This window comes from Myxocyprinus asiaticus, chromosome 37, assembly GCF_019703515.2.
Source record: "Myxocyprinus asiaticus isolate MX2 ecotype Aquarium Trade chromosome 37, UBuf_Myxa_2, whole genome shotgun sequence".
In the NCBI taxonomy this organism is placed as follows: Eukaryota; Metazoa; Chordata; class Actinopteri; order Cypriniformes; family Catostomidae; genus Myxocyprinus; species Myxocyprinus asiaticus.
The window spans coordinates 9,693,024-9,718,856 of NC_059380.1; the positions used below are offsets into that span (position 1 = coordinate 9,693,024).

Consider the following 25,833-nt stretch of genomic DNA (forward strand, 5'->3'; position numbering starts at 1 on the left):
TGTGGCATATTTGGTTTGTGTGGGACAATGAGTCATCACTGGTCTGCTGTAGCCTAATATTTTTTAAATCTAAGCCTCTCCTTTTTGCATTACAACATGAGACAGACCACTGAAAGCAATACTATTATAGTACACTCGAGAATTCAGCAGACATGTTTGTATTTTTATTAATGGTCTATGTATGCTGTTGCAAACCCTAAATCATGGCAGTTCATGCAAAGAATTAAGACCTCTTAAGATTAAATGCCATGGGCTTTGTTTGTTCAAAGTTTTTGAGAAATGATATGCACCTGTCTTGTTTTGGAGGGAGGTTGGGTAGTTTATTACCCAGTATGGATAACATTCTCTCTGTCCAACCACAAACTACACAAAACTTACTGTTAATGAAGAAATCACCATTTGGAAGCTGTCCCAATCACACCAAAGCCAAAAAATGAAAGATCAACTGATTTTAGATATTGACAAAAAAAAAAGGGGGGGGGGGGTGGGATAAATCAAGAATCATTAAAAATGTTTTAAATATTAAAATGTCAATTAAATATAGTTTGTTAGCCCCAGTGACTAACAAATATTATTATTGGGACATTTTTGCGACATTTTGTCCAATCAATTTTTTCCCCAATTTTAAAGATGTAAATTGATGTTAATTTTTGTGTTTCAGCTATGATGTAACTCTAAGGTGTTATTTAATGGGAATCATTAAAGATATTTTAAATATTAAAAGCTCATTTAAATGTAGTTTTCTTGCTCTAGTCACAAGCAATTTGTATTATTAGAACATTAAGACATTATAGTCAGTTTACAGTTTGCAGTTTACTTTGACTCGTTCTTCCTTTTGTGAGGCACTTACAATGGAAGTAAATGGGGCCAATTTTTGGAGGGTTTAAAAACACTGTAAACCCTTAAAAGTTCTACTAACTTAAAAAATTTGAGGCAACTGATTGCCTTTACTTTTACAAGTTTCAAAACTTAAGTCTCAAGTATGCATAACTTGTTTGTCTCAGAAACTGTAAATTAAAAGAAATGATTTTGGTCCAATCAAAATATGCAATTACTAATATTTATTTTAATTAAACACAACTCAAAATTTAATGTTCTGCAGACTTAATATATTTATACAACTTAAAAAAAAATATGTTTTTGAAATCATGAATATGCTTTGTATTAACTTATTTTAAGCCATGTTAACTTAATAATTAAACAATATAATTTTAGGTGACTTGAAATGTGCTAGTAGTATTACTTAATGTTTTGCAAATGCCTTGTTTATTTTTATTGTTTTTATTTTTTTTATTTCCTTAAATATGAACATTTTGCAACTTAAACATAAAAAATAAGCAAACTGCATGTAGAAAACATTTAATATAAAAAGACAAGGTACAATTATTGACAAAACATGAGGCACAAAAAAAAAAAAAAAAAACCTTCGACAGCGACAGGATAAATTGTCTACAGCTGCATTAGTGTTGCACATCCTTCAACGTTAAAACCTTATAAAACCACCAGTCTTTAAAACTCTTTTGGGTAACTCAGATCCAATGCATAAATAAGTCTAAACGTACAAAGAAATTTGAAAAGCCTGGGCAGGTGGGTGATGACTTCACTTTCAAGAACAATGAAATTTCTGACCAGACTGTAGTGAATTGCAGCATCTGTGAGTTCTCTGACCGCTGTTATCATGGCAACTGGTGAATATCCAACATTTGGCTATTCTGAATCTTCAGCCCTGAAATGCAGAAATAGAAAAAAGTGGCAAAATTAAAGAACAATTTATCACAATCTGTTTCAAAATACACACCTACATAAAAGAATAGTTCACACAAAAATTATGTCATTATTTACTCACTTATTCCAGACCTGTATGATGTTTTGTCTTCCATGGAAGACAGAAGCTTTGTTTTTGTTGTTGTTGTTTTTTTTTTGTTTTTTTTTTATAAATCATCTTCTTTAAAAGGATAGTTTCCCCAAAAATGAAAATTCTCTCATCATTTACTCACCCTCATGCCATCCCAGATGTTTATTACTTACTTTCTTCTGCAGAACACAAATGAAGATTTTAGAAAAATATCTCGGCTCTGTAGGTCCATACAATGCAAGTGAATGGTGACCAGAACTTTGAAGCTCCAAAAAGCACAAAAAGGCAGAATAATAGTAATCTATAAGACTCTAGTGGTTAAATCCATATCTTCAGATACAATAAACAGATCAATAGGTCAACATTTAAGTCCTTTTTTATTACAAATCTCCACTTTCAAATCTAAAAGTGAAAGTGGAGATTTGTAATAAAAAAGGACTTAAATGTTGATCGGTTTGTCACCCACACCAATTAAATCACTTCAGAAGACATGGATTTAACAACTGGAGTTTTATTTTACTTTTATGCTGTTTTTAACAGTTTTTTTTTGGAGCTTCAAAGTTCTGACACCCATTCACGTGCATTGTATGGCCTTACAGAGCTGAAATACTCTTATAAATATTTGTTTGTGATCTGCAGATGAAAGTCATACACATCTGGAAAGTCGTACACATTATTCTTTCAAATAATGAAAGAATTTTCATTTTTGGGTGAGGTATTCCTTTAAGTTTCAAAAATGCTTAAATTATTTAGAAATGTGTGAATAAAGTAATTTACCCTGCATGTTTTGAAGAATCTTGAGGCGTCTTCTCTCAGCAGCACAGGAAGTGCACGAAGCACAGTGGTTCGACTTGTTTGGACACTATGTTGATTCTGAAAGTACATTTTTAATCTAATGTTAAATGTTGAACATGTTTCAGCCTAAACATTGTGAATTATCTAAAACCCTTCAGCTCCCAACCCAAATTCATAGCTTTTGTAACCTTCACACTAGCCTGAAGATAGGAAAGCTTAGGCCCAGATGGAATCTGTAGACATTTTTGGCTCTTTCCAAGCAGATTTTTGGATGGGATTTAAACATGGTAAAATGTGTTAAATGAACCTGAGAGTACTGTACACTTAATGGTTGCTAAAAGCATCACACAATTAGCCAAACTATTTAATAAACAACATGCAAGTGATGGAGAATTTGTAGAACATTTATAAAATGAGAAATGTTGCAATTCTGCTGAATTCCCTGCTGAGGGATAATGAAAATCCCTTTAAACGAAAATTCTCTCATCATTTACTCACTCTCATGCCATCCCAGATGTGTATGACTTTCTTCTGCTGAACACAAACAAAGATTTTTAGAAAAATATCTCAGCTCTGTAGGTTAATTCAATGCACGTGAATGGGGACCAAAACCTAAGCTCCAGAAAGCACATGAAGGCAACATAAAAGGTAATCCATACGACTCCAGTAATCTTTTGAAGTGATCCAGTTGGTTTTATTGTAGGTGAGAATAGACCAAAATATAATTAATTTTTCACTATAAATCTCCTTGGCGATCACGATTTCAAGCTTGATTACACTTCCTATAGCACCATCTAGCGCTGTACAAATGCATTAAGCACCAGGAAGTGTAATTGAGCTTGAAATTATGATTGTGCTTAGAGATTGAATGGCAAGATGTACAGTGAAAAAGGGGTTTTATTTTGGTCTGTTCTCACCCCAAACCAACTGGATCACCTCAGAAGACATTGATTAAACCACTCGAGTCGAATGGATTACTTTTATCAACTATCATTTACTTGAATTGAATGGACCAACAGAGCTGCAATATTCTTTTAAAAATCTTAATTTGTGTTCAGCAGAAGAAAGAAAGTCATATACATCTGGGATGGCATGAGTGTGAGTAAATGTACATTTTCATTTTTGGGTGAACTAATCTATACAACTCCAGTTGTTAATTATATATCTTCTGAAGTGACAGTTTAAAAAAAGGACTTAAATATTGATCTGTTTCTCACCCACACCCATCATATCGCTTCTGAAGACATGGATTAAACTACTGGAGTCTTATGGATTACTTTTATGCTGCCTTATGTGCTTTTTGGTATCCTTCACTTGCATTGTATGGACCGACAGAGCTGAGATATTCTTCTAAAAATCTTGTGTACAGGAGAAAAAAGTCACACATATCTGGGATGACATGAGGGTCAGTAAATGAGAGTGGTTTTATTTTTGAGTGAACTATCCCTTTAAGTTTGGGACAGGCTCAAATTCTTTTGTGTAAAGTCAAGGTCTGTTGAACCACAGAACAATATTACACAACTAAGACCATAATACCTTTAAGTAACGAATCAAGAGAATCTCAGCAAGTTCACCAGAAGTCTTTTCTGACTCCAATGTCTTCTGACGAGATATAAAGTCATCAGCGAAGACTGTGCCGATCAAGTTCTGCATACTTGTGTTTGGTAGATTCTGGTTTGTAAAGCGCTACTCAGCAAACACCTGAAACAGAGATAAGAAAGGCTAGTAACATTCACAATAGATTGAAAGACATCCCTACAAATGATCAACAACAGTTTTACCTGGATATTTTTATTTTTCTTCAACTTACAATATCTGTCATAAAAAATGGGGGAAACCAATTAATTCCAATGTTGCCCATTTAGATCAAATAAAGAAATACGGCTATTTTACAGTAAACACACATGTGCACGCACACACACACACTTGTTACTTACCTTGGAGACTTGTACCATGTGAACAACAAAATACATCCACCTTGTTCTAACTAGGGTGGGAAACTAGTTCAAACAAGTCCTTTAAGCTCTCAATATTCGTTAGAACGGGGAGAAATACGAATAGCATATAAGTCTATCAGTTAAATTACACAACAGTAACCTTAAAAAAAAAATATATATATATATATATATACTGTATATATATATATATAATAATAATCTAAAGAATCACAGGCTAAAAATTCCTCAGTGTTAAAATGCTTGTAAAATGTAGAAATTGTACCTCTGTCGATACACAGAGGAGCTGCTTAAGTTAAGCACACGCTGCATCATTTAAAATACTATCCTGTAGATGGACAAAACACTCTTTAGATAACTGTTACTGTTCGTTTTGTATTCTACATATCCTAAAATATCATTATTAAACTGAAGTTAAACTAAGAGGTTACTTCAGTTACCTAAACCAGCAACTTGTAATTTTTCTTTCAATAAAGTTTTATCTTTCAACTAATACGGCTTAATTTCGAAAGTCAAGCAGCAATGAAGGGGGAGAGCAAATAATAAAACACTAGTGGGTCTTTGCTCATTTATTCAGACATGTTAGTTATCTGTACAATTATATGTCAATTATATTTATAACATCATCGATTCAGATACAATTAAGCTGGTAATGCACACAGTACATAGTTATTCATAACACCCAGACTGTATAAAGGTATGTCATAATACACATTGTAATAAATAAATAAGCACTATAATGTGAATATAGTCTATATTTAATTTGTATATACTAATGTCAGTCAATAAATAACACATCATAAGATTATGAAGCACAGACTTTATTCACACCACCAGACTGCAATGTAAACATATTAGTCAATTACACTAATATGCCTCCATCGCCTTCTGAGTTAAAAGCAGCTTTTACATTCATACAGACGGGATCATCACAGATGTTTTGTATTATTGTGACCAAATAAGTCAGATTTAATTAACACAAACATTTGTAACTTCTGAATGAGAGATGTTTACGGTGATGTACCGCTGGAAGTGTGTACTTGCCAGTCACATAAGACTCACTGGCGTATGGAGATGAATCGTGGATAAAAATATATCTTAAATGTTCGCAAAAGTCAAATTTGGCAGTAGTTTTGCTGTCTCCAGACCTGTATACACCTGTCCTGGGACTTGGCATAGATTAAAGCCATTTTTGAGGTTTTTCTTGATATCGTTTTATGGGTGTTTTTCCATTCACCGCCATTGTTTTCTCAGCTGATGGTCACAAATATGGCGGCTGCGGGGAAAAAGTGACGTCACTGAAACAGGTCACTATACAATATTACAACTTTGTTTTCATGACAATGAAATCCTGTAATATCCAGTATTGGATATAATTTTACATACTGTAGATAATCTAGTAATCTAGTAAGCGATTGTAGCACACTAAAATCATGTTAACACATTGATAACCATTTCCATTGTAAGTGCCTTACAGTAACTACAATTTTTGCTTTTGTTAAGTAAAGGGAGTTGAAATTATTTTTTGTGGTTATCAACGTTATACCACAAATGCTGTTAACTGAGCTTAACTTGTATTGAACCCTGTATATTCCTTTGAATGTATCATGACTATTACGTTACTCAAAGGTGTCATTTCACAGGTAAGAACTTGCTCATTTAGCATTTAATACTGTGAATAAGAGCATTGCTGGTTTAAATGCAATTTGAATATCCTCTATAGCAAGTTGCCATGGCAGCAAAAGCATATTGTAGCCCACTGTTAAGTCCAATTGCAGGTTTATATCTGCATAGATTTACTTGGATGGTCAATAATGTGGTTTTCCTACTAATCTGAATATCCTGACAGAGAAGCTAAATGGCTCGGGACAGGCCATGTTTCCATGCTCCACACCATCCATCTTTTCAGCAGGCCTAAACAATTACAGATTGAGTGAGGGAGAGCACAAATGCTTTAGACACATAATGTCCTCTGGATTTTTTCTCTCTTAGCTCTAATATGGCATTTTTGATCGAATTTGAGAGAATGTGATTAGTCAGCTCAGACAACACCTCTACCAGTCACTGTTTTGTCATTCAGTTGTATTTTCATGGTGGACTGTACTATGATATGTAATTATTAAATTTTCTGCAGATTTAATGTGGTCTATTGAGTGTGAGTGAAATTCAAGCAGCCCTTATTTTAGTTAGAGCTGTATGCAATGTGTTGTTTGTGAAATTAACCTGTTGATGGGAAGAAGACATACCAAAAGTCCCTCATGCACACCACTGGCCCCAGACCTCCTCCAGTTGTCCAGTTTCATCCAATCAAGACAGTTTTTTGGGGGGGGGGATCCACTCCCTAATGACTTTTAGATCACACTACTAGAAAAGAGAGAATCTTAGATGGTAAATACAATATAATGGCTATGGGGTTTGGGTCTGTGGGAGTGTGTTGAACCTTCCCCACTTGCTGACGTGGAGACAGTTCAATGAGGCATTAATCATTAGATGTATTAATAGGAAAGCTTGGTTTAACAGGCATTTTGTGAAATCTAATCCCGCAGACCTCTACAGAGCCCCTGCCTCCTCCATGCTTGTTTGTATTATTAAATATTCTGACTAAGACTTGATGATGCTTCCAGCTACCAATATGTAGTGTATTTAGATCTGCAATAAACAATGTGTATGGTTGTTTTGAAAGGATGGAAAACATCTTTGTTTAATCTCAAGCTATACACACAGAAAGGGAAAGACACACAGATATCCATACACACAGCGTGGTTAAATATGTGTCTAAAAAATGCAGCAAGAGTGCATCAAGATTTACATAAATACATTGCAATGGTAATTCTTAATGGGGGCATTCTTTATCAGTTGTCAACTAGCTGGAAAACCCCATTAAAGTGACATTTTGTTCTCTTGCACTTTTCTCCCCCTAGAGTTTCATTAAAAGTTAAAGGCTAATTGAACACCAGACTTGCATGACAAACTTAGACTTTATTAAGAGGACACCTCCTTAAATTCTTGTAGTAGTGTTCTCCACAGCAAGAACACTGCATTATGCAAGCATGGGTTATTACTTTCATTCCACTGTACAGGCAAGTTGAGCGTCCTCACATTCCTGACACATCATTAAGAGCTGATAAACTCTTTCTTAACCAGACAGGTAAATTGGAAATTGGGTCATTCCTTGCTATTTTTGTATACTTAAGCTACATGGGAGCAGGCTCTATCATCACAGTAGTATTTGTAGACTGCAGAAATGTAACATATATATAATATTTTTTAATCACAATTAATCTCATAATTGATATTAATCACGATTGATCTCAGATTTTAAAAGTAGTACAATCTGACACTATATATACTTTCTGTCCTAATGCATTTATTTGTTCTTTGGAAAGAACAACACAATAGAACAAAACAATACAGTATGTAACAAAAATGCTTTATTAACATTTTCCAAACTCCTTACTAAAAAATCACTAAAAGATCTCCAATTTGAGTAACATTAAACATTTCCCAAAGTCTAAGTGGGATGTTTATTCATTGCAATGGGCATTAAAACCTCATTTAATATTAATCAGTCAGCCGGCTGTCTTTTCACTTTAGATATGGAATGCACATGACGTGTCAGGGCATCCAGCGCTGCTTTGAACTGCATATGAAAAGCGCACTTCCAATATAAAGATAATTCTAACACTTCAAAAACTCTGCGTTAACGGGTACAAAGTTGAAATTATATGAAATTTGAGCGGAGCGTCAACAGGGAGAAAAACTAGCTGCACAGCGGGCTTGTAAGTATAGACATGCTTATGTGGTAAAATGCTGACTTACAAAAAACGCATGAAGGACTTCAGTGAAAGGTTGTGAACAGAGGTTCTTTCTCCAGCACTTGATCATTGGCACGGACTCCCTGTTGTGTGTTTGAGCGTAATGTCCCCACTAAACACATTGCAAAGGCCCCGCCCTCTAACAGTGTTTACAACTCACACGAAGCTGAATAAAATATCAGAATCTAATGTCAGCCTAAATCATGCTAAGACATGCCTAAATCGCGAATAAGAAAAATTAACGCGTTAAACATTTTTTAATTAATCACATGCATTACACTAATATATACTGTATATACTGTGTGTGTGTGTATATATATATATATATATATATATATATATATATATATATACACACACAGTATAAGCAAAATAGGATATGGTGTGTGCTGTTCTGGTGCATTTAATGCTAGGCTTTGTGCTTCAGGTTGAGTGATGTTGTGAGAAAATGATGGACATGCTGTTCATAGAGAAAGGGAGAGTTTGTGTAGCTGTTGGGGGTGTAGCTGGCTCTTCTCCAGACTGCCACAGCCCTTATGCTGGCCATGTATTCAGGATCTTTCTCTCTCATTCTGGCCAAGAGAGGAAAACAAAATTCATGATTTTAAAGGTGGAATTAATCACTTCCAAGCATCCAAGATTTCTGGTTGAATCCTAGAATACAGGATCTTCTCATACTTATGGCATTCCTCTGACCTTCCTCCCTCTGTTTTTGTGTCCTTGAGCAAGATTTCTACTCCCAGATTGTCCAATGTGTTTAACATCACTGTATTGCTCTTTCTTTGTGAAGATGTCTTGTGACTACAAATATTTTCTGATGACACAATGCTGCTGCAGATATCTCATCAAATCTCTCTTTCAGGCTTATGATTGTTTGTATTTGTCTTGTCTGTTGTGTGTAGACCTTTGAACTTATTACAACACCATACAGCACAGATCAAGGTGATTAGATGGTGTCAATATATAGCAAATGAAAGGCTGCTCTCTCTGTATGTATTTCCTTTTCTTTTTCTCTTTCGTGTAGTGACTTGTGTGTCGAGATGGAATGAAGCCTGTTGTGCTTGGTTGTCAGCTCGTCCCTGCTGAGCACTGTGGCCCTATTAATGATCTCCTCCAATACCATCACAACCGTCTCCCCACAGCATCCTTTTTCAAAGCCTCTGCTTCAGTCACCTTGACACCAACCCCCAGGCAACAGCCTCTCAGCTATAGATGTGACTACCATTGTCTGGAGGCAGTCAGCTCTTGTTAGCCTCTAGCGTATAAACAGATGAATAATGTTTGGGTGCCTCTACTTGATTATCATGAAAAGAGAGCTCCTTCTCTCAGGGCTTACATCTGTGTAGAATGTAGGCTCTTGCTCCAAATACATTTAGTTTAAGCACATTAAGAAGGACATCTGCATTGTTTTCCCAACCCAAGGCTTTTCCAAGGCCTGAGCTCTCCAACATCTCCCAGCTCTTTGTCCCTTGGCCAGACAGGACTGATTTGCATGGCCAGCTGCTGTCTTCCAAATTGAAACGATTCTTTTTGATAGGACTGGATGCCGTCTTTGTTGAATGATCAAGTGGTCCGAATGAATCAGGAGTTTTATGGGAATATACCTGGAAGATCAACCTGTAACACAGTGGTTCTCAAAGTATGGGGCGGAGGTATTGTAAGTGGGGAAGGAAGACAGCCTTGTGGTGACAATACGCGGAAGAACCAATGTGCGTAATTTCTATTTCTCCCTATGTGGTGTCAGGTGCGCTCGCTGTGCTGCACACAATGTTCTCGTGTACATGCCAGACTTTAATGGGTGAAGTGGGAGGTTTCAGTGATTTAACACTTACATTTTAGTCTGTCCTTCACACAACACTATCATATGGCTTCAGTAGACTGGGAATATAGCACACGAGTGATATGGACAAATTTTATGGTGCTTTTATGTGGTTTTGGTGCTTGACAGTCTCAGTCACGATTCTCTCATCCCTCAATTTTGTGTTTACGAATGAAAAAGTCATACTGGCTTGGAAAGAGAAGGATGATTAGATAACAAATGTTATGTTTTGGTGAGCTTTTATATATTTAACATTGCTCCTGCAAGCACTATGACTTTTGTATTTGTTCTATTTTTGGATGTTTTATAAGTATATACACATAGCTAAAAGTTTTAGGGATGGGTCACAATTGTCGATTGGTCAAATAGTTGTCAAACTGTGTCATATTGTGCATTGCATTTTTAAGATGATTTTAAGATCAAGTTAAAAATAGTCCAACATTTAAAATCCCTGCATTCTGTTCCATTCTGCTGCTCTCCATCTAGAAGTTTTTGAATGCATAAACACATCCATTTTGAACTACCCATAAGAAACGTGTTTGATCTGATAAAGCCGAAACCTGCATAATTATACAGGGCTTGAAACAGATTAGTCGTTCAGGCAACACGCCTACTAATCGAAAATATGTGGTTTTGCATATTCCCAAGAACCACTCCTGTGAAAGTGGATATGGAAAACAAAATCTAGCCAACTCAAGAAGATGTGGAGCATGCTTGAAATGCTATAGAAATGTCACTTTGACTCAATATTCCACAGGGAGGGCCAGGATGGTTTTGCCCTAACTCCCAATCCCGTAAATGTCGACACATATACAAATCACTCGCAGGCCAGCCTGGAGTGGACTGTTAGTGCACCGAGAGATAAATATATGGGGAGACATAAAGAGAGGAGCAATCTCTGGAAAATCAATTCTGACCTTCAGCTTGTATAAATTAGAGGGCAAAAAGAGGGATTGCTCGATTACTGAACACTGGCCCGATGATATAGAAATGCTGGGTCAAAACAATATTGACATCAAAACCTGTGTTGTCTTTGAAACTGCAGAGTATGAGCAGGCCCAGGCAGAATTTGCAGACATGTTTTTTTGCTCTGTCTGCTTGTGCGGCAAAAAACTTCTGGCTCAACCCAATAGTGTGAGTTTGGGGTGGGACTACCTGTTTCCTGAACAATGGGATGGGGGAAATGTTTGGAAGATGTGTTTGAACGTGTTTATTTTTTCAATTCCCCTTGTGAATGAGGATTTATTGTGAGGAAGGGACAACTTGGCAAGGCAATTTTTTTTTTTTTTTTAGCAAAGTATGGGCAGATAAAGGAGGAAAATGTACTAACCTTGTTTCAAAATGGTTTCGGTGTAAATTCCATTTAAAGCAATGTATTTTTTGCCTAAACCCTCCCAAGCCCCATGTACTAGTTTCTGGTTGATTAAAGTAAAGGCTAAAACTCATTCAATATTCTGGGCTTATCGGCTACAAATACTCCCAGCTTTCAACACTGATTAATTGTTCCACTGTTCGTATCAACCTTGACACACATATCCATGATAATCCACCTGAAATGCAAAAATATACTGCAAATATACTGCATTTATTGTGTGTGCGCTTAATATGTTAACCTTTTGAAGGTGTATGATTACTGTTCCTACACCTTCTACTGCAAAAGCAAACTCTTGCACCGATGAAAGCTGACATGGCATGGAGAGCATTTTAAAATTCATTGGTTGCATCCAGGCATGCTTAATTGTTTTCATTTTAAATGAAGCAGGGTGTGCTATTAGTCAGGCTCACTGCCCCCTGCCACATCGAAGATTTTTTTTTAATTTTAATTTTTTTTTTTTTATGGTTGTTTTCAATTATGCACACAGAAAAGCAAATGACTATGACTTTTCAACGATACGATCTCATTTGTCTGCGACCACTATGGTCTTAAAAGCAAATGAGCCACAAATAAGGTGCTGCATTGAAAGAACTTATTGTTTCATTCCATTTAGTAATTCAAAATGCTAGCTCACGAATTTCTCCTGTTGTATACAAATATATCAAAAAGCTACTTTTTACAACTTTTCTACTTTTACAACATGTTGATGTCCCTGTGTTTTTATAAAGCAATAAGGCATTACATGATGTGTTAGTCATTTTTAAACACCCTTTACCCATGGTAAATTATTTCACCAAGTAATATAGTTCTTTAGCGTAGTTGTATCTGTAGTTGTTATTATAGATGTATAGATCTGGCCTATACAAAATGTAGAATTCCATTGCTTTGCAGTCACAAGTGTGTGTATAATGGTAATATCAGCTGTCATCTAATCAGATTTCAAAGTTGTTACTATTCCTTTCATAATAATATTTTTTGTATCTTTTGCAGGACTTTCTGCAAACCCTACTGATTTGGAAAAACGCTACACAGCGTTCGGTAAAAACTTCATCCCCCCCAAGAAACCCAAGACCTTTCTGCAACTGGTATGGGAGGCACTACAGGATGTCACCCTCATTATTCTGGAGGTGGCAGCCATTATTTCCTTGGGTCTGTCCTTCTACCACCCACAAGGGGAAGGCAAAGATAGTGAGTTTTCAATCTCTCTGTTTGAACATAGTTGGGTAGTATTGGATTAGAGCTCAGAGAATGCTCAGCAAAACAGAGCTTTAGCTGAGCTTTGTTCAGAGACTAGTCCAATGTTATCTGTTTTAGTGCTGCACAATTAATCATATTTTAATCGCAATCAAGATTTCTGCCTCTCACAGTTAATTAAGCATAATCATCTGCGATATTAGTGAGCTAGCAAACAGAAGTTATCAGCCCGGTAAAGTTGCAAATTATTGTTCGTTTTCATTACAGGCTTTTCATTTTAGGCTGTGTCTATGGATGATAGACCAAATCACAAGCTCTTTCCTAGTCCGTTTTCACCTCACCTGACCAGTCACGCTCTTTTCAGAAGTTCGCTACTGATCAATCACTGTTTCTCTTTTGAGCACATGCTGAAATACAGAAACGCACCGCAGAGGTTACAAGTCTCGTATGTGTGGCACACAAGGATAATGGTACAGCGTCCTGCTCGATCAGAGTCTTTCTAGCAAGTCAGTCCACTGTCGGCCATCTTTGAAATGCTCCCGGGAGACTATTTCCAGTCATGACAGTGCAGCTCATATGTACTTGAATAGGGAACACCAAAATCTAAAAAAATTGTTGGTCAAGATTACGATCAAATAGCATATTTTAAATCAGCAGTAAAATCGGACAAAACTGGTATAATAAACTGTGCTTCTTTACCTCTGATTACGATAAAAAACTACATTTTCCTGGCTTGTATAGCTAGTTCGCATGCGTGTTCTCGGGTTGATTGACAGGCAATGTCTGTATCTAAAAGGTGATCGACTTATTTCCCTGTAAAGCAGGACTTCCTTTCTACATCTGTTGACCGTTGGGCACGAGCTCATTGGTTGGGCGTTCCAATTTCTCCCATTCATTTTAATAGAAGTGGCCCGTCTCAGCTAAATAGTCTCTGGCTCAATGGGCATGAAATTAATTCCATCTCGTGCTTTGATAATGTATGTTATATGCAGAACAGCTGTGCTCTGAGTTTGGTTCATGCGCGTCGCTAACATGCGCTGACCAGGTTATTTTAAAGCGCTACACATTTACCTCAGTTGCACATTTGCCTAATTCCAAATATGTTTGGGCATAAGTACGTATGTAAACAAATCTAAAGTAACCCCATGGCACCAGGGTTGTGTGGAGCGAGGAGGAGACGAGAGCCTTTATGGAAGGAGCACAAAATGTCACACTGTCACCTCTGTTGGTAACACACTGAAACAAAACACTGTCTTCATTCAAAATAAAAGGCTTGATAAAATAATTAGGCTTCCTTCAAAATAGACGCTTGAGGCTGTATAGCAATTCTGCATGCTCAATTATTACAGAAATATGTTACTGTTAGCCTATATAGTACTGTAGGGTAATGATAATTTGATTTAATAATTTGATAATTTAATGTGAATAATAATAATTTAATTTAAAGAATGGATCTTAAAAGAGGATGCAAGTGTAAACACTCTACAGAGTAACTGTTTCTATTAGCAGTAAATAATGGGCAAAACATGCCTTAATTTTGGTCAAAAGGAGTCATTTACTAGTTTGCAATTCTACCAACTTGTTCAACAGGAGAGCTACTGTTTAATATAATTTTATGTTTTTTGTTCTTTTAGAATCAAGATCTAAGCAGTGGCAACTGTATTTTTATTTTATTTTTATTTTTCAAATTGTGCAGCCCAGTAATATTTTTTTCTTCCAAATAACAGAATAATCGTGATTAATAATCAGCATTAAAATTTTGAGCAAAATAATCATGATTATCATTTTCACCATTATCGTGCAGCCCTAATCTGTTTTGATCTAAACCTTTTTTGTGACTCAACTTTTTCCGTCTTATGTTTTAATCGTGGGTTCATTTGGGACTTTTGACCATATGCACCACTCTGAATGCTGGAGATCTTGAATTTGGCTGCTACTTCAGGCTAACACTAATAACCATATGGCTCAAACCGCAAGTCTGACCTTAAAAAATCATCAACTTCTCCAGAAGGAAATTAGGTCAATGAAGTGTAAATCTGTGATGAAATATGTTTCTGACTAGAGGATTCTTTCCGAAGAAGAGACTCCTGATAAAATGTGAGCATGCAGCTGCTGTTTTTAATTTTTTTGTTTCCTAAAGGTCTCAAAAGGTTATATGAACCTCTTTAAAGGTTATACTTGACTTAGGCTGGTGAAGTTCAGATTTTGTATACTCGACATTTCAAGAATATAAAGGGCTTTCTCTCTGTGTTTTTATTATTCCAGACTGTGGCCAAGCATCTGGAGGTGTGGAGGATGAGGGTGAGGCTCAGGCAGGCTGGATTGAAGGTGCTGCCATCTTGTTCTCTGTCATTATCGTGGTGCTGGTGACTGCCTTTAACGACTGGAGTAAAGAAAAGCAGTTCCGTGGGCTGCAGAGCCGCATCGAGAAGGAACAGAAGTTCACAGTCATCCGTAAGGGTCAGGTCATCCAGATCTCTGTGGCTGAAATCGTCGTGGGAGATATCGCACAAATCAAATATGGTGAGAGTTTACGTCTGCAGATTTAAATCTCAAATGACGTTAGGGAAGAGAAAACGTGGGATGAGCACTATTCTAACAGGATTAGTTTTGTAAATTACATTTGAGTTACAATTATTAACATAGAACATCTTTAATTGCATCTACTGATACAGATGGGATTGCGGTCTCTGTAGTTTTTACTAAGACTGGAGCTTCTGTTATCTGAGTGTGGCAGTTACAGAAGGTCTTGTGCTCTGGATATGTAAATCACTAAACCCACTTAAATAATCAAGACTTGTATGGGATGGTGTAACAGGTATAGGACAGGCAAGGAGGAGGCAGGAACTGGCTGAACAGTCAACACAAAATTTAATGTAAAACTCACAACATAAAACAAACACAGACAAACATGCAACGCGGCTATGTACGTCTCTCTCTCTCTTGAACTGGTGCCTCTTGCTACCCTTTATCTCGCTCTCCTGCTGATCAGCTGATTCAGCGCCGGCCATGCAGCCTCACGGCCCGGCCTCACCCTCCTCCTCGTCACAGATGGAGTCCTCTTAAAGCTGATATGTGTCATTTTTTTCAATGTTAAGTTACTATACCCCATCCCTGGTTAATATGCAGAAAAACTATGAATAAACCTTTTATGGGTTAATTTCTCCTGAAAAGTGTAAACGCTGACTCTGTGGCAGTTGCAAACATGTATCTGTTTGAGCAGTCTGTCTAGTCCGACACAGCAACATTGGCTCAACCTGTTGCGTAAGTTTGAGTTGGGACTATCTGTTTGTTTGACCAATGGCAGATGGAGGGTGTATTTGAAAATCTGTTTGAATTTGAAGAAAAATCTATTTTTGCAATTCTGTTTTTACAATTTGGTGATGATAAGTTAGCAGATATTACACACTTTAGCTTGAATGATTCCGGTTCAGTTGCATTAACAATTCTTTCAGTACTTTGAGGAAGAACTGTTTTGGGGGGAAAAAATGCATTTCTAATTGTATTTACTGCCCTCAGCAGTCTGTTGCCAATGATGAGACACCCAATGACTTTTCATTGACATTTTAGTGGCAGAATAAATGCAATCCAATAATTGGTCCCAGTTATATATTAAATAAAAATAAAATGTGGTAACACACAGAATTAATTAATTCACATTGTCATATGGATTTCCAGTCAGTAACTACATTGCTTTAAGTCTCAGAAGCCTTATTTACAACATAACAGACCACAGTTAATTTTGCGTCGGACATGACAAAAGTAATACCTTGTGCTTCAGGAAATTAGTCAGATAAATTCAGTAACCATTGACTGATTCATAAGTGTTTTTGATTCACTAAAAAGAGACGGCTGTTTAGAGTCATTGGTTAGGGCATTGGAACACACTGGTCGCGCTGGAAGTTTTGCGCTGTAGACTCAGTAGCGTTGTTGCAGCGCCGTTGAATTATGGTGCAGGAGACACTGTCAGCATATTTTAGTACGGTGTCCCATCCACATTAGGGTAAGAGTGCACATTTGGGAACTGTGAATGGAACCAAATGTCATGAAAATCATTCGGTTTCTCATCCTTAAAAAAAGAAAAAAGAAAAGGGAACTGGTTCTGAATAAGAAACCTCTTAATATGTAATCTGTTTAAAGCATATATTTAAGGAAAGATCAAAATAAATGAGGAGCAGTTTTGTAAAAAAAGTTATATACCGCAATCACAGACATTCTTTTCCAGATAGGGTTAGATTTTTCAGAGGACCCCGTGTTAGGTAAATCTTCAGGAATAACTAGTCTTATCCATATAGGGCTTAAGACTGTAAACCAATGCTAACATTATTGTAACTGTTAATTTGTCTCCACAGTGTCATTGATCTAGATGTGAGTTGTCACCTTACAGTACTGACTGTACTGCTGTCACTGTATTCTGATCATCTCTGCGATCTTTCTTTTCTATGAGTGTTTTGGCATTTATAAAGCATAGTTTTTCCCCAGAACCTTTGCCTTTTTATTAAACCTGGATTCTCCAGCGGTTGCGACAGATCATATGTGACTCCTGGTCAGAAGATCTTCTCTGGGAGACAAAGCATGGCTCATGACTCATGCTTAGCGGCTTGTGTGAGTCACTGCACTGCTGCTCATGATGCCTGCAACGTGGGCGACGCGTGGGGGGTCCAAGAGCAGCAGGAGAGATCTGTCGTCATGGTCGCCAAACCATACTCTGCTCCATTTCTCTTGTTGAAATGCTGAGTGTGTGTCTCTTTTTCTCTCTCTATCTGTTCCTCTATCTCAAAGCTATCCATGTGCATCACACAAACTCCTTGTTCTGTTCCATCAGGTGACCTTCTCCCTGCTGATGGTATCTTGATCCAGGGTAATGACCTGAAGATTGATGAAAGCTCTCTGACTGGGGAGTCTGATCATGTTCGCAAATCTCTGGAGAAGGACCCCATGCTCCTTTCTGGTGAGACAGAGTGTCTCCTTTCTTTGTTTGAATCATTATGTTGTACTTATATTACTGAAAGTGTCTTGAACAATTGGGCAAGTAAGGCCCTACTCTTTCTAGAAACACAACAGAAGCTTTTGATCTTGTTTGAAGTATTGTCATTTAACAGGTAAGTACTGTAGTCATTTAGCAGATGCTTTTATCCAAAGTGTCTGACAGTACACTACTAAAGGGACAATCTCCCTTGAACAGCTTAGGCTTAAGTACTATGCTTAAGGGCACATTACCTATGACTCGCTCCTTGTGGGACTCAAACCTCTATGCTTCTGGTTACCAATGCTGAGGCTATTGTCAAAGATTTGTATTGCCAAATTGTATGGTGCTTTTCTTTTTGCTTTGTTCAGGAACTCATGTGATGGAAGGATCTGGCAGAATGGTGGTCACTGCCGTGGGCCTGAACTCTCAGACTGGAATCATTGTCACCCTACTGGGCGCCACTGGTGAGGATGAGGAGAAGAAAGTGAAGAAAGGTGAATATCTGATATACTTTCTCATTTGGATAATACCCTCTGTGTTTGAGTGAGTAAACCAGTCTACCTCTTTATTTGGGAGGTCTACTTGCCATCAGTCCTGCCAGAGGTAAGAGCTGTTTCAGTGATTTACCGGACAGTTCCCCTTCCTCCAAAACATCTGCTACTCTTAAACCTAATTTGCGTTATTATCATACATCAATGGAGACGAATCCATAACTGTGACTGAAATTGCTCCCTGAGTTTCCTGCATTATACCCATTGAACTCTTTATCTTGAAGTTTTCTTTGATTTTCTTGTTTTGTACCTTTTTTATTTGTCCTTCAGCTTTAGCTCTTTTAAATTTGAGCTGCTCATTCCCGATTGGTTAAACATATTAGATAATACCAGGCTTATTTTGTATTTACAAATTCAAAGGTTTTGTAAACACTACACACACGACACATGATGGATGATTGGGATAATTAAACAAAGAAACACGGTCACATTCCCGTCACATTGTTTTATTTGCCAGTAAATATACCCCCTCTGGGACACAATATGTCAAATACTGCATTTACCTAACACCTGCTGCCACCTCTTAATGTCTCTCTGATGTTCCTGTTTGTTGGGTCACCACCTATTTCAAAAGTCACATCAGTCTAAATGGTTTGACACTCTGTTCTGTCATAAACTTAAGTCATATCCAGTATCAAAAGAACACCTCGAAAACTTGTACTTTTATGTACTGTGATAGATTGTTTTTTTAATAATTGTAATGTTTTGATTGTAATGAAAGTTCAGCAGTCCACTTTTAGATTGACAATACTGCAAGAATAATCTACTGTTTTCTGTTGAATGTGTTGACTGACAGATTTGCTAATGAAAATTGAGAAACTGCCTTCTTGCTTCAGCCAAACCCTGTTGGCATTATCATAGTTAATGATACAAGCGATCAAAATAGGACGTTCATCAAACAACTGAATTCTAATGAGGTTTCGTCAGTTGTATGCCAGTCAAAAACAATGACCGAGCCATCAGTGTTTTATGCATAAAGACCCTCCAGTCCTTGTCTTTCTCTATAGATGACACATCCAATCTCACGTATACTCGTGTAATGTAGTGTTACTTATCTAGTTTTTATTCTTTTGTTGTTGTTTTTTATTTGTATTTATTTCTTCTGTCTTTGGTTTATTTAATTTGAGCCATGTTATATCAGCCCTCCGCCCTCTCTCTCTCGTTTTAAACAGGTAAAAAACAAGGACCCCCCGAAAATCGCAACAAAGGTAACCTTACCCACTCCCTCTCCCTTCTCCCCTCCCTCCCCATTCAGAAGCAAGTCTCGGAGTCTCGTGTCAGTCCCACTCACTCACTTGCTCACTTTCTCTCTGTCTTTCACGCTGTTGCTTACCCCTTCCTGCTGAGCCCAGGGGAGCTTCTCACCTCGCTTTACTTATGAAAGGGTGCAACTCTCACCTGCTGGAAATGGCACTAAGCAGCCAGATGACTTTGCATGTCCGCAGCTCCTCTCTATACAAAGTCTGTAAATACATTTAAAATGTTGTAATGCATTTAGTTGTTCTTTTAAGGCAAGAAATCAAAATATGTAGCAAAGATGTTTTATTTATGCTTCAGCAATCCTCCAGTGACCTTATTAATATTGTTATTGTCAGTAGTTTGTGCTCTTAGGTGATATTTTGAACATGTTGAGCTCTGATAATATTTCAATTCCACCATGCAAAGACTGCAAATGTCTTTAGTTTTGTTAAAAGTGCAATCTGTATTATAAATACATTTTGATTTACTGATAAACGAGAGCCCTGTTCTCAACTAGTCTTTAGAAATTAGACAGTGTAGAATGAAGTTGTGAAGGAAAATTAGGTCAATGTCTTGATTCCGTTAAATGCTTTTAATGCCATTAAACACATTTAATTAATGTCATAAGTTAACACATTAATATTGACAGCCCTAATAATTAAATGAATTGCAAAGTTTGTGGTTTAAAGATTTATGTCCTGTGGATATACATTTCCACTAATGTGACATATTAGAGGGCTCTTATTTTCAGATGGCAAACTCTTTTTGCTTGACCGGACTGTTTCAGAGTGTGCCCGTCCTGACCTGGTTGACCCCTCCAAACTCAACCCACTATAGTGCTTGGGGACCAAGCATCTGCTCCAGACAGAACTGCTCATTTCCTCTGCACAGATCTCCTTGATCTCAAGCACACATACATATACATGAGCTGTGCATTGTAGCATTAAATACATAATTATAAAATAATGTATTACTGATATGTCGTAATACTGATATAATATTATTATTTTTTTTTTTTTTAAATAAAACATTCATATGCAGCCAAGAACTTTTCGCACAGATTCTCAATTCCCAGAAAAATACATAAATGTGTTTATGGCTTGATAGATGAGGCTGGTCTATTCTTTGGTAAGAGGTTCATGATATGAAAGAAATATTCATGAGGTCTCGAGGCAGTATTTTCCTTCTTGCAACTCTTATCAACATGAATCGGAAAGACCAAAATCTCCAAAACTGTCGGTCAGGATGATGTTTAAAAAAATAAAATCAGCAAAAATATTTGACAACAACGGTATCAGAAATTGTGCTTCTTTAGCTCAAATCACACATCACATGGCAAAAATTCAGGCTGTTCCAGCTAATGGGCATGTGCCTTTGAGTAAACAAACAAGTGATTGGCTGTTTTAACACTAAGACGAACTACAGACGCCATATTTTAGCATTAGGATTACTGCAAACCTTCTGGTCTCATTGAATCACGTCACAATACCTACATTTGTAAAAATGATTTTTACGTGCATCATTTTCCGTATCATGGCAGTTTCCTGGTGAAATGAACACTAGAGGCGCTACAATAAAAATGGCTTGTATTCCCCTTCACACAAATCACGAGTAAAACGGCAGAATATAAGTTAATAAAAACATACTTTTTGCACTGTTCCTCATGCAATGCTGTCTTATGACATCTAAACACCTTTATTATAGCGAATGACTTACATACACTTTAATGTTTGCATTACATAATCAACTACGAGCTAGTTCACACACTATCAACTGGGCACTGTCTAATAGTGATAGTAACTGATAGTGCGTTGCTCTTGCGATGCAAAGGACAGTGGTACGAGTCCTGCAGAGCACACAACCTGAATCGAAATTGTCATAGAAGCACCACAAAATGACACAGTTGCTTTAGCAGTGTTTTTCATCACACATTTGCTTTTTATGACACTATTTGTTAGGTTTAGGACAGGGAGGTATGTTTTGTTCATTCAAAATTGATATACCATTAACCTTAAACAACTCATCTGTTTTTGAGAAAATTCTCTCTTTTCTCGCCACAGAATAGACATTTCACCTCAGAACTGCTGCGGTACATTTAAGAAACCACGTATTATCATTTTGAAAATGATGGCACAGTAACGTTATTTTCATGAGATTAGGCTGGTTTTCATTTATTTGTGTACAAATGGGCTGTTTTCATCCAGTTTTAATGTCTTTGATGGTATTGATGTAATGCTTAGTGGCGTGGCTTATGTGGGAGTTGCACCCTTGCAGAATGGACCGGCTGTGGATTGTTGTTTTTGTCCATTTGTTTACTTTAGCTCTTTGTTGTACTCACTGTTGCTTCTTTCTAGGGTGTGGCTCAGGACTTCATGCTGTCTCCTCTTGTACACTCTTCTCTTGGTCAAAATCTGACCCTTTCACCTTTTCCCCCTACCGCACTCTCCTTTGGGAGCGGAAAAATCAACCAAAATCTCTATGATTTTTTTCGTCTTCCTCTTGGTCCTTGTTTTCCTCGTGGTGGTTGTATCTCTGGCTGTTTGGACTGTTTTTCTGTTTTCAGTTGTCTGTAAATCACTTGCCTCTCCTGTTCGTCGTGCGTGCCTCTGTTCGTGTTGTCAGTCAGACAGTCAGTCCGTCCATCAATCCCCAGTACATGTGTGGTTGTTCTATTAGTTCTGGTCATCTCTGTCAGTTCTGGTCAGTTGTTTGTTGTGACTGGTGGTCAGGTAGGCTCTTGGACTGTTTTTCAGTTAGATTTGTAAGGATTTTCTCCACTCAATTTTATGTAGCACACTGAGGTGCTTAACTATAGAGTTTCAGTCTGTTGCACGTCATGTAGATTGAAAGAACTACTTGCTTCATTTATCTTTTTAAATGGAAGCTTAATGCAAATTGGGGTGAGGGATCAATGTATATCCATGGCAAAGTGACTGAATTGGATCTTCAACTCCATTAAGTTTCTATTTCAGTTGGAAATAGGGTAATGTAATATTTTATCCCTGCCTGTTTTATAATTTAATTAAAACTAGCAAAGTTACCAATACATATACCATTTTTCATTGCCATTTAAGAGATTTTTGTGTGAAGAAAAGTAGATTGTGGGTTGAACTTCACAAAGATTTCACAAAGATTTATACACCTAGAAACTCATGTCACGTTGTTTTTTTTTTAATTCATTATATTACTGGGTTTTGTAACCCATTGGCCAATCACAAAAGGATGATCTATCAGTGTAGGATCAGGTTTTATAGAAATGTTTTGTGCGCTGCTTGGAACCTACTTAGAATTCACCCTGCATACCTTAACCCTGCCGGGGAATGTGGATTTCGAGTTTTCTTCTCACCAGCCCAGATTCACTCTAACATGAAAGAAGTTCTGCTTTTGATATGGTTATTTTGTATAATTCTCTTGGAACCCACTGTATGACTTGCTGTTACTAAATTGCCCATTCTCTTCTCCCCTCTTCCTTTTTATGCATCCTCTCATCTCCTTCCATCCTTATTTGGCATGTTTCTTCCTTGATCCCATAACCACTCCTGAAATCAACCTCCACAGCTAAGACCCAGGATGGCATCGCCCTGGAGATCCAACCGTTGAAAAGTGAGGAAGGAGCAGAGTCAGAAGAGAAAGAAGAAAAGGAGAAAAAGAAAGTGAATGTCACCAAGAAGGAGAAGTCGGTCCTGCAGGGCAAGCTGACCAGGCTAGCAGTACAGATCGGAAAAGCAGGTTAGGAGCCCCACAAACCTGATTGTCAGGTGCACCTGTTAAACTCACATTATTCTAACCTGTTTGAATGCCACTTTTACACTCTTTTTTTCATTGTTGATTTATGCAGAGGTTGAGAAAAGGGATATTTCCCATGGTGCACACATCAGAAAATATCATTATTGTTTAAGGGCTGGGTGATATATTGAATAATCACAATATATTTGCAATGATTTTGCTGCAGATATTAAATGAAGGAACAATGTGAATTTCACAATGAATTCAATATGCTTTTTATTTTGCCATTGAACTTCCATTAAGTGGCCATTAAGTCTGTATTGTTAGACTAGTTGTGATCTTTCCTTGTCTTGCAACTTGCGAGTATATAATCTTCAAGACAGATGTTTTAATAGTGCCTCTGATTTAAACTTCAGTAGAAAAAAACTGATTCATTTCCATTAATTAGTTTCAGTAAAGTTCAGCAATTTGTTTGCATCAGTCACTCTGTGGAAATGTCTTTATAGTGAACTTTTTTTAGTTTAAAATATATGTAGGTAAATATAGTTGTTCAATACTATGTGTAGATATATTGTATATAGTGAAAAGGCTGAAAATATCAAGATACAATCTTTAGCTATATTGCCCACAACACAGAAATTTAAATTGTGTTTGGTTTAAAGCACAATATATGTGTACCATTAGCTATAAATATTGTATGATAACACATGGATTTCTTCAGACATCCCTTCTGCAACTGAGTTCATTTGGTTGCTTTACTTAAAGAAATCGTGTCATCCAGTATGGAAACAGGTTTGTCCCTTTGGGCTGTGTTCCACCTAATTATCCTACTTCCTACAGTTACCCTCACAATCAAATCACATTCAGATGGAGCGCATCAGCCCACAGCTGTTGCTGTTATGACTAACAGGAAGTCAGCAGGCTTTCTTGCATCCCCCTGTGCCATATTGGTCTTAAAACTCCCTCTCCTCTGGCAGGTCTCATCATGTCTGCGGTGACCGTCATCATCCTGATCCTGTACTTTGTTATTGATACGTTTGGCGTGCAGGGGCGCAAATGGACGGCTGAGTGCACGCCTGTCTACATCCAGTACTTTGTAAAGTTTTTCATTATTGGTGTGACGGTGCTGGTGGTAGCAGTTCCGGAAGGACTCCCTCTAGCTGTCACCATCTCCTTGGCCTATTCTGTAAAGGTGAGAGCCTTTGGATTAAATCACGTCTTGAGATGTCTGCAGGGGTTTAGTTAGTAATAGTAACAAAAAGTAAAAGTTGCTTTGCGTCTTTGTGACCTCTGTAACTGTTCAGTGAGTCTGTGTTTTTATGCATGTCGAGGCATTATCTGCATTTATGCTGGAGGGATGCATAAATGCATCTATACCCACCTTTACACCTGGCATTAACGTTAGTTTTCGGTGATTAGATCACAATCAGATAGCACTTGACCACATCAAAAGCCAGGCATATAGGCACCCAAGATGCCCCCTTTACTTTGGGAAAGTAGGTAAACACAGTTGATACCCTGACAATCAAATCACATTGTGAGGGTATTATATCTATAGAAGATAACTTATTTGTATCTGTTAAAATGATCAAAAGCATTTAGAATAATCCATCAATGGTTTTATAATTCGGTAAATTAAAAATGTTTTGGTCAACGCAACCTCTGAATAATATGTCAATGATGTTTTGCGTAAGTGCGATTGGATCTCTATGCATTCACACTGGAGTCGCATTGGAAAAGAATACAAAACGCATGTATATGCCAGGTGTAACAGAGGCCCATGTTAGAGGGCTAAAACACTCTCTTGCAATAGAGTTAGCTTTTCCCTCGTAAAATACAGATCAATTGCTGTTTTTCCACTACAGAAAATGATGAAGGACAACAACTTGGTGAGGCACCTGGATGCCTGTGAAACCATGGGTAATGCCACCGCCATCTGTTCCGACAAAACTGGAACGCTGACGATGAATCGCATGACAGTGGTGCAGGCCTATATTGGTGACACACACTATAAGAATGTTCCAGAACCTGAGGCCATTAATCCAGAGACTCTGGAGTTATTAGTCAACAGCATCTCCATAAACTCAGCGTATACAACCAAGATCATGGTAAGTATTAGCCTTAAGTAAATAAGATTCAGATGAATAATTGGTCTTGGTACGAGTTAATCACATATCTAATGGATTCTACTTGAACCTTTCTTGCCTGCTATTTATGAGGTATCTTATTTGCCAATAGCCGCCAGAGATGGAGGGAGGTCTGCCAAGGCATGTGGGCAATAAGACTGAGTGTTCCCTTTTGGGTCTGGTGCTGGATTTGAAGAGAGACTATCAGCCTATTCGGGATGAAATTCCTGAGGAGAAACTTTATAAGGTTTACACATTCAACTCCTCCCGGAAGAGCATGAGCACTGTGTTGAAGAACGCAACTGGCCCTGGGTTCCGAATGTACAGCAAGGGTGCCTCTGAGATCATCCTGCGCAAGTATGCAAGATAAATTGTTAATCTGCTATCTCTTAATCTACACTTTTCCTCTCACTT

At 37.4% G+C, this 25,833-nt stretch overlaps 1 protein-coding gene and 1 long non-coding RNA gene across 9 annotated transcripts in view; one reads left to right on the plus strand and one right to left on the minus strand.

Moving 5' to 3' along the window:
- LOC127427794 (plasma membrane calcium-transporting ATPase 3-like) overlaps positions 1-25,833 on the plus strand; it is a 124,758-nt gene that overhangs the window by 64,605 nt on the left and 34,320 nt on the right. For 6 of the 8 annotated variants that reach the window (XR_007894976.1, XM_051675576.1, XM_051675570.1 and 3 more), the window contains exons 3-11: positions 12,605-12,802; positions 15,074-15,331; positions 17,634-17,759; positions 18,146-18,271; positions 19,501-19,536; positions 23,126-23,296; positions 24,271-24,485; positions 25,159-25,401; positions 25,532-25,776. Coding sequence is in view for 7 of the 8 variants with exons in the window: in XM_051675576.1 (XP_051531536.1) it covers positions 12,605-12,802; positions 15,074-15,331; positions 17,634-17,759; positions 18,146-18,271; positions 19,501-19,536; positions 23,126-23,296; positions 24,271-24,485; positions 25,159-25,401; positions 25,532-25,776 (1,618 nt within the window). In the remaining variant the exon portion in view is untranslated. The remainder of the gene's footprint in view (positions 1-12,604; positions 12,803-15,073; positions 15,332-17,633; positions 17,760-18,145; positions 18,272-19,500; positions 19,537-23,125; positions 23,297-24,270; positions 24,486-25,158; positions 25,402-25,531; positions 25,777-25,833) is intronic. The other 2 variants (XM_051675573.1, XM_051675575.1) reach the window with 1 other exon arrangement.
- LOC127427797 (uncharacterized) lies at positions 1,607-4,286 on the minus strand. Its single transcript, XR_007894977.1, has 3 exons — positions 4,187-4,286; positions 2,633-2,728; positions 1,607-1,726 (listed from the first exon to the last, which is right to left on the minus strand). It is a non-coding gene; the product is annotated as an uncharacterized LOC127427797 (long non-coding RNA).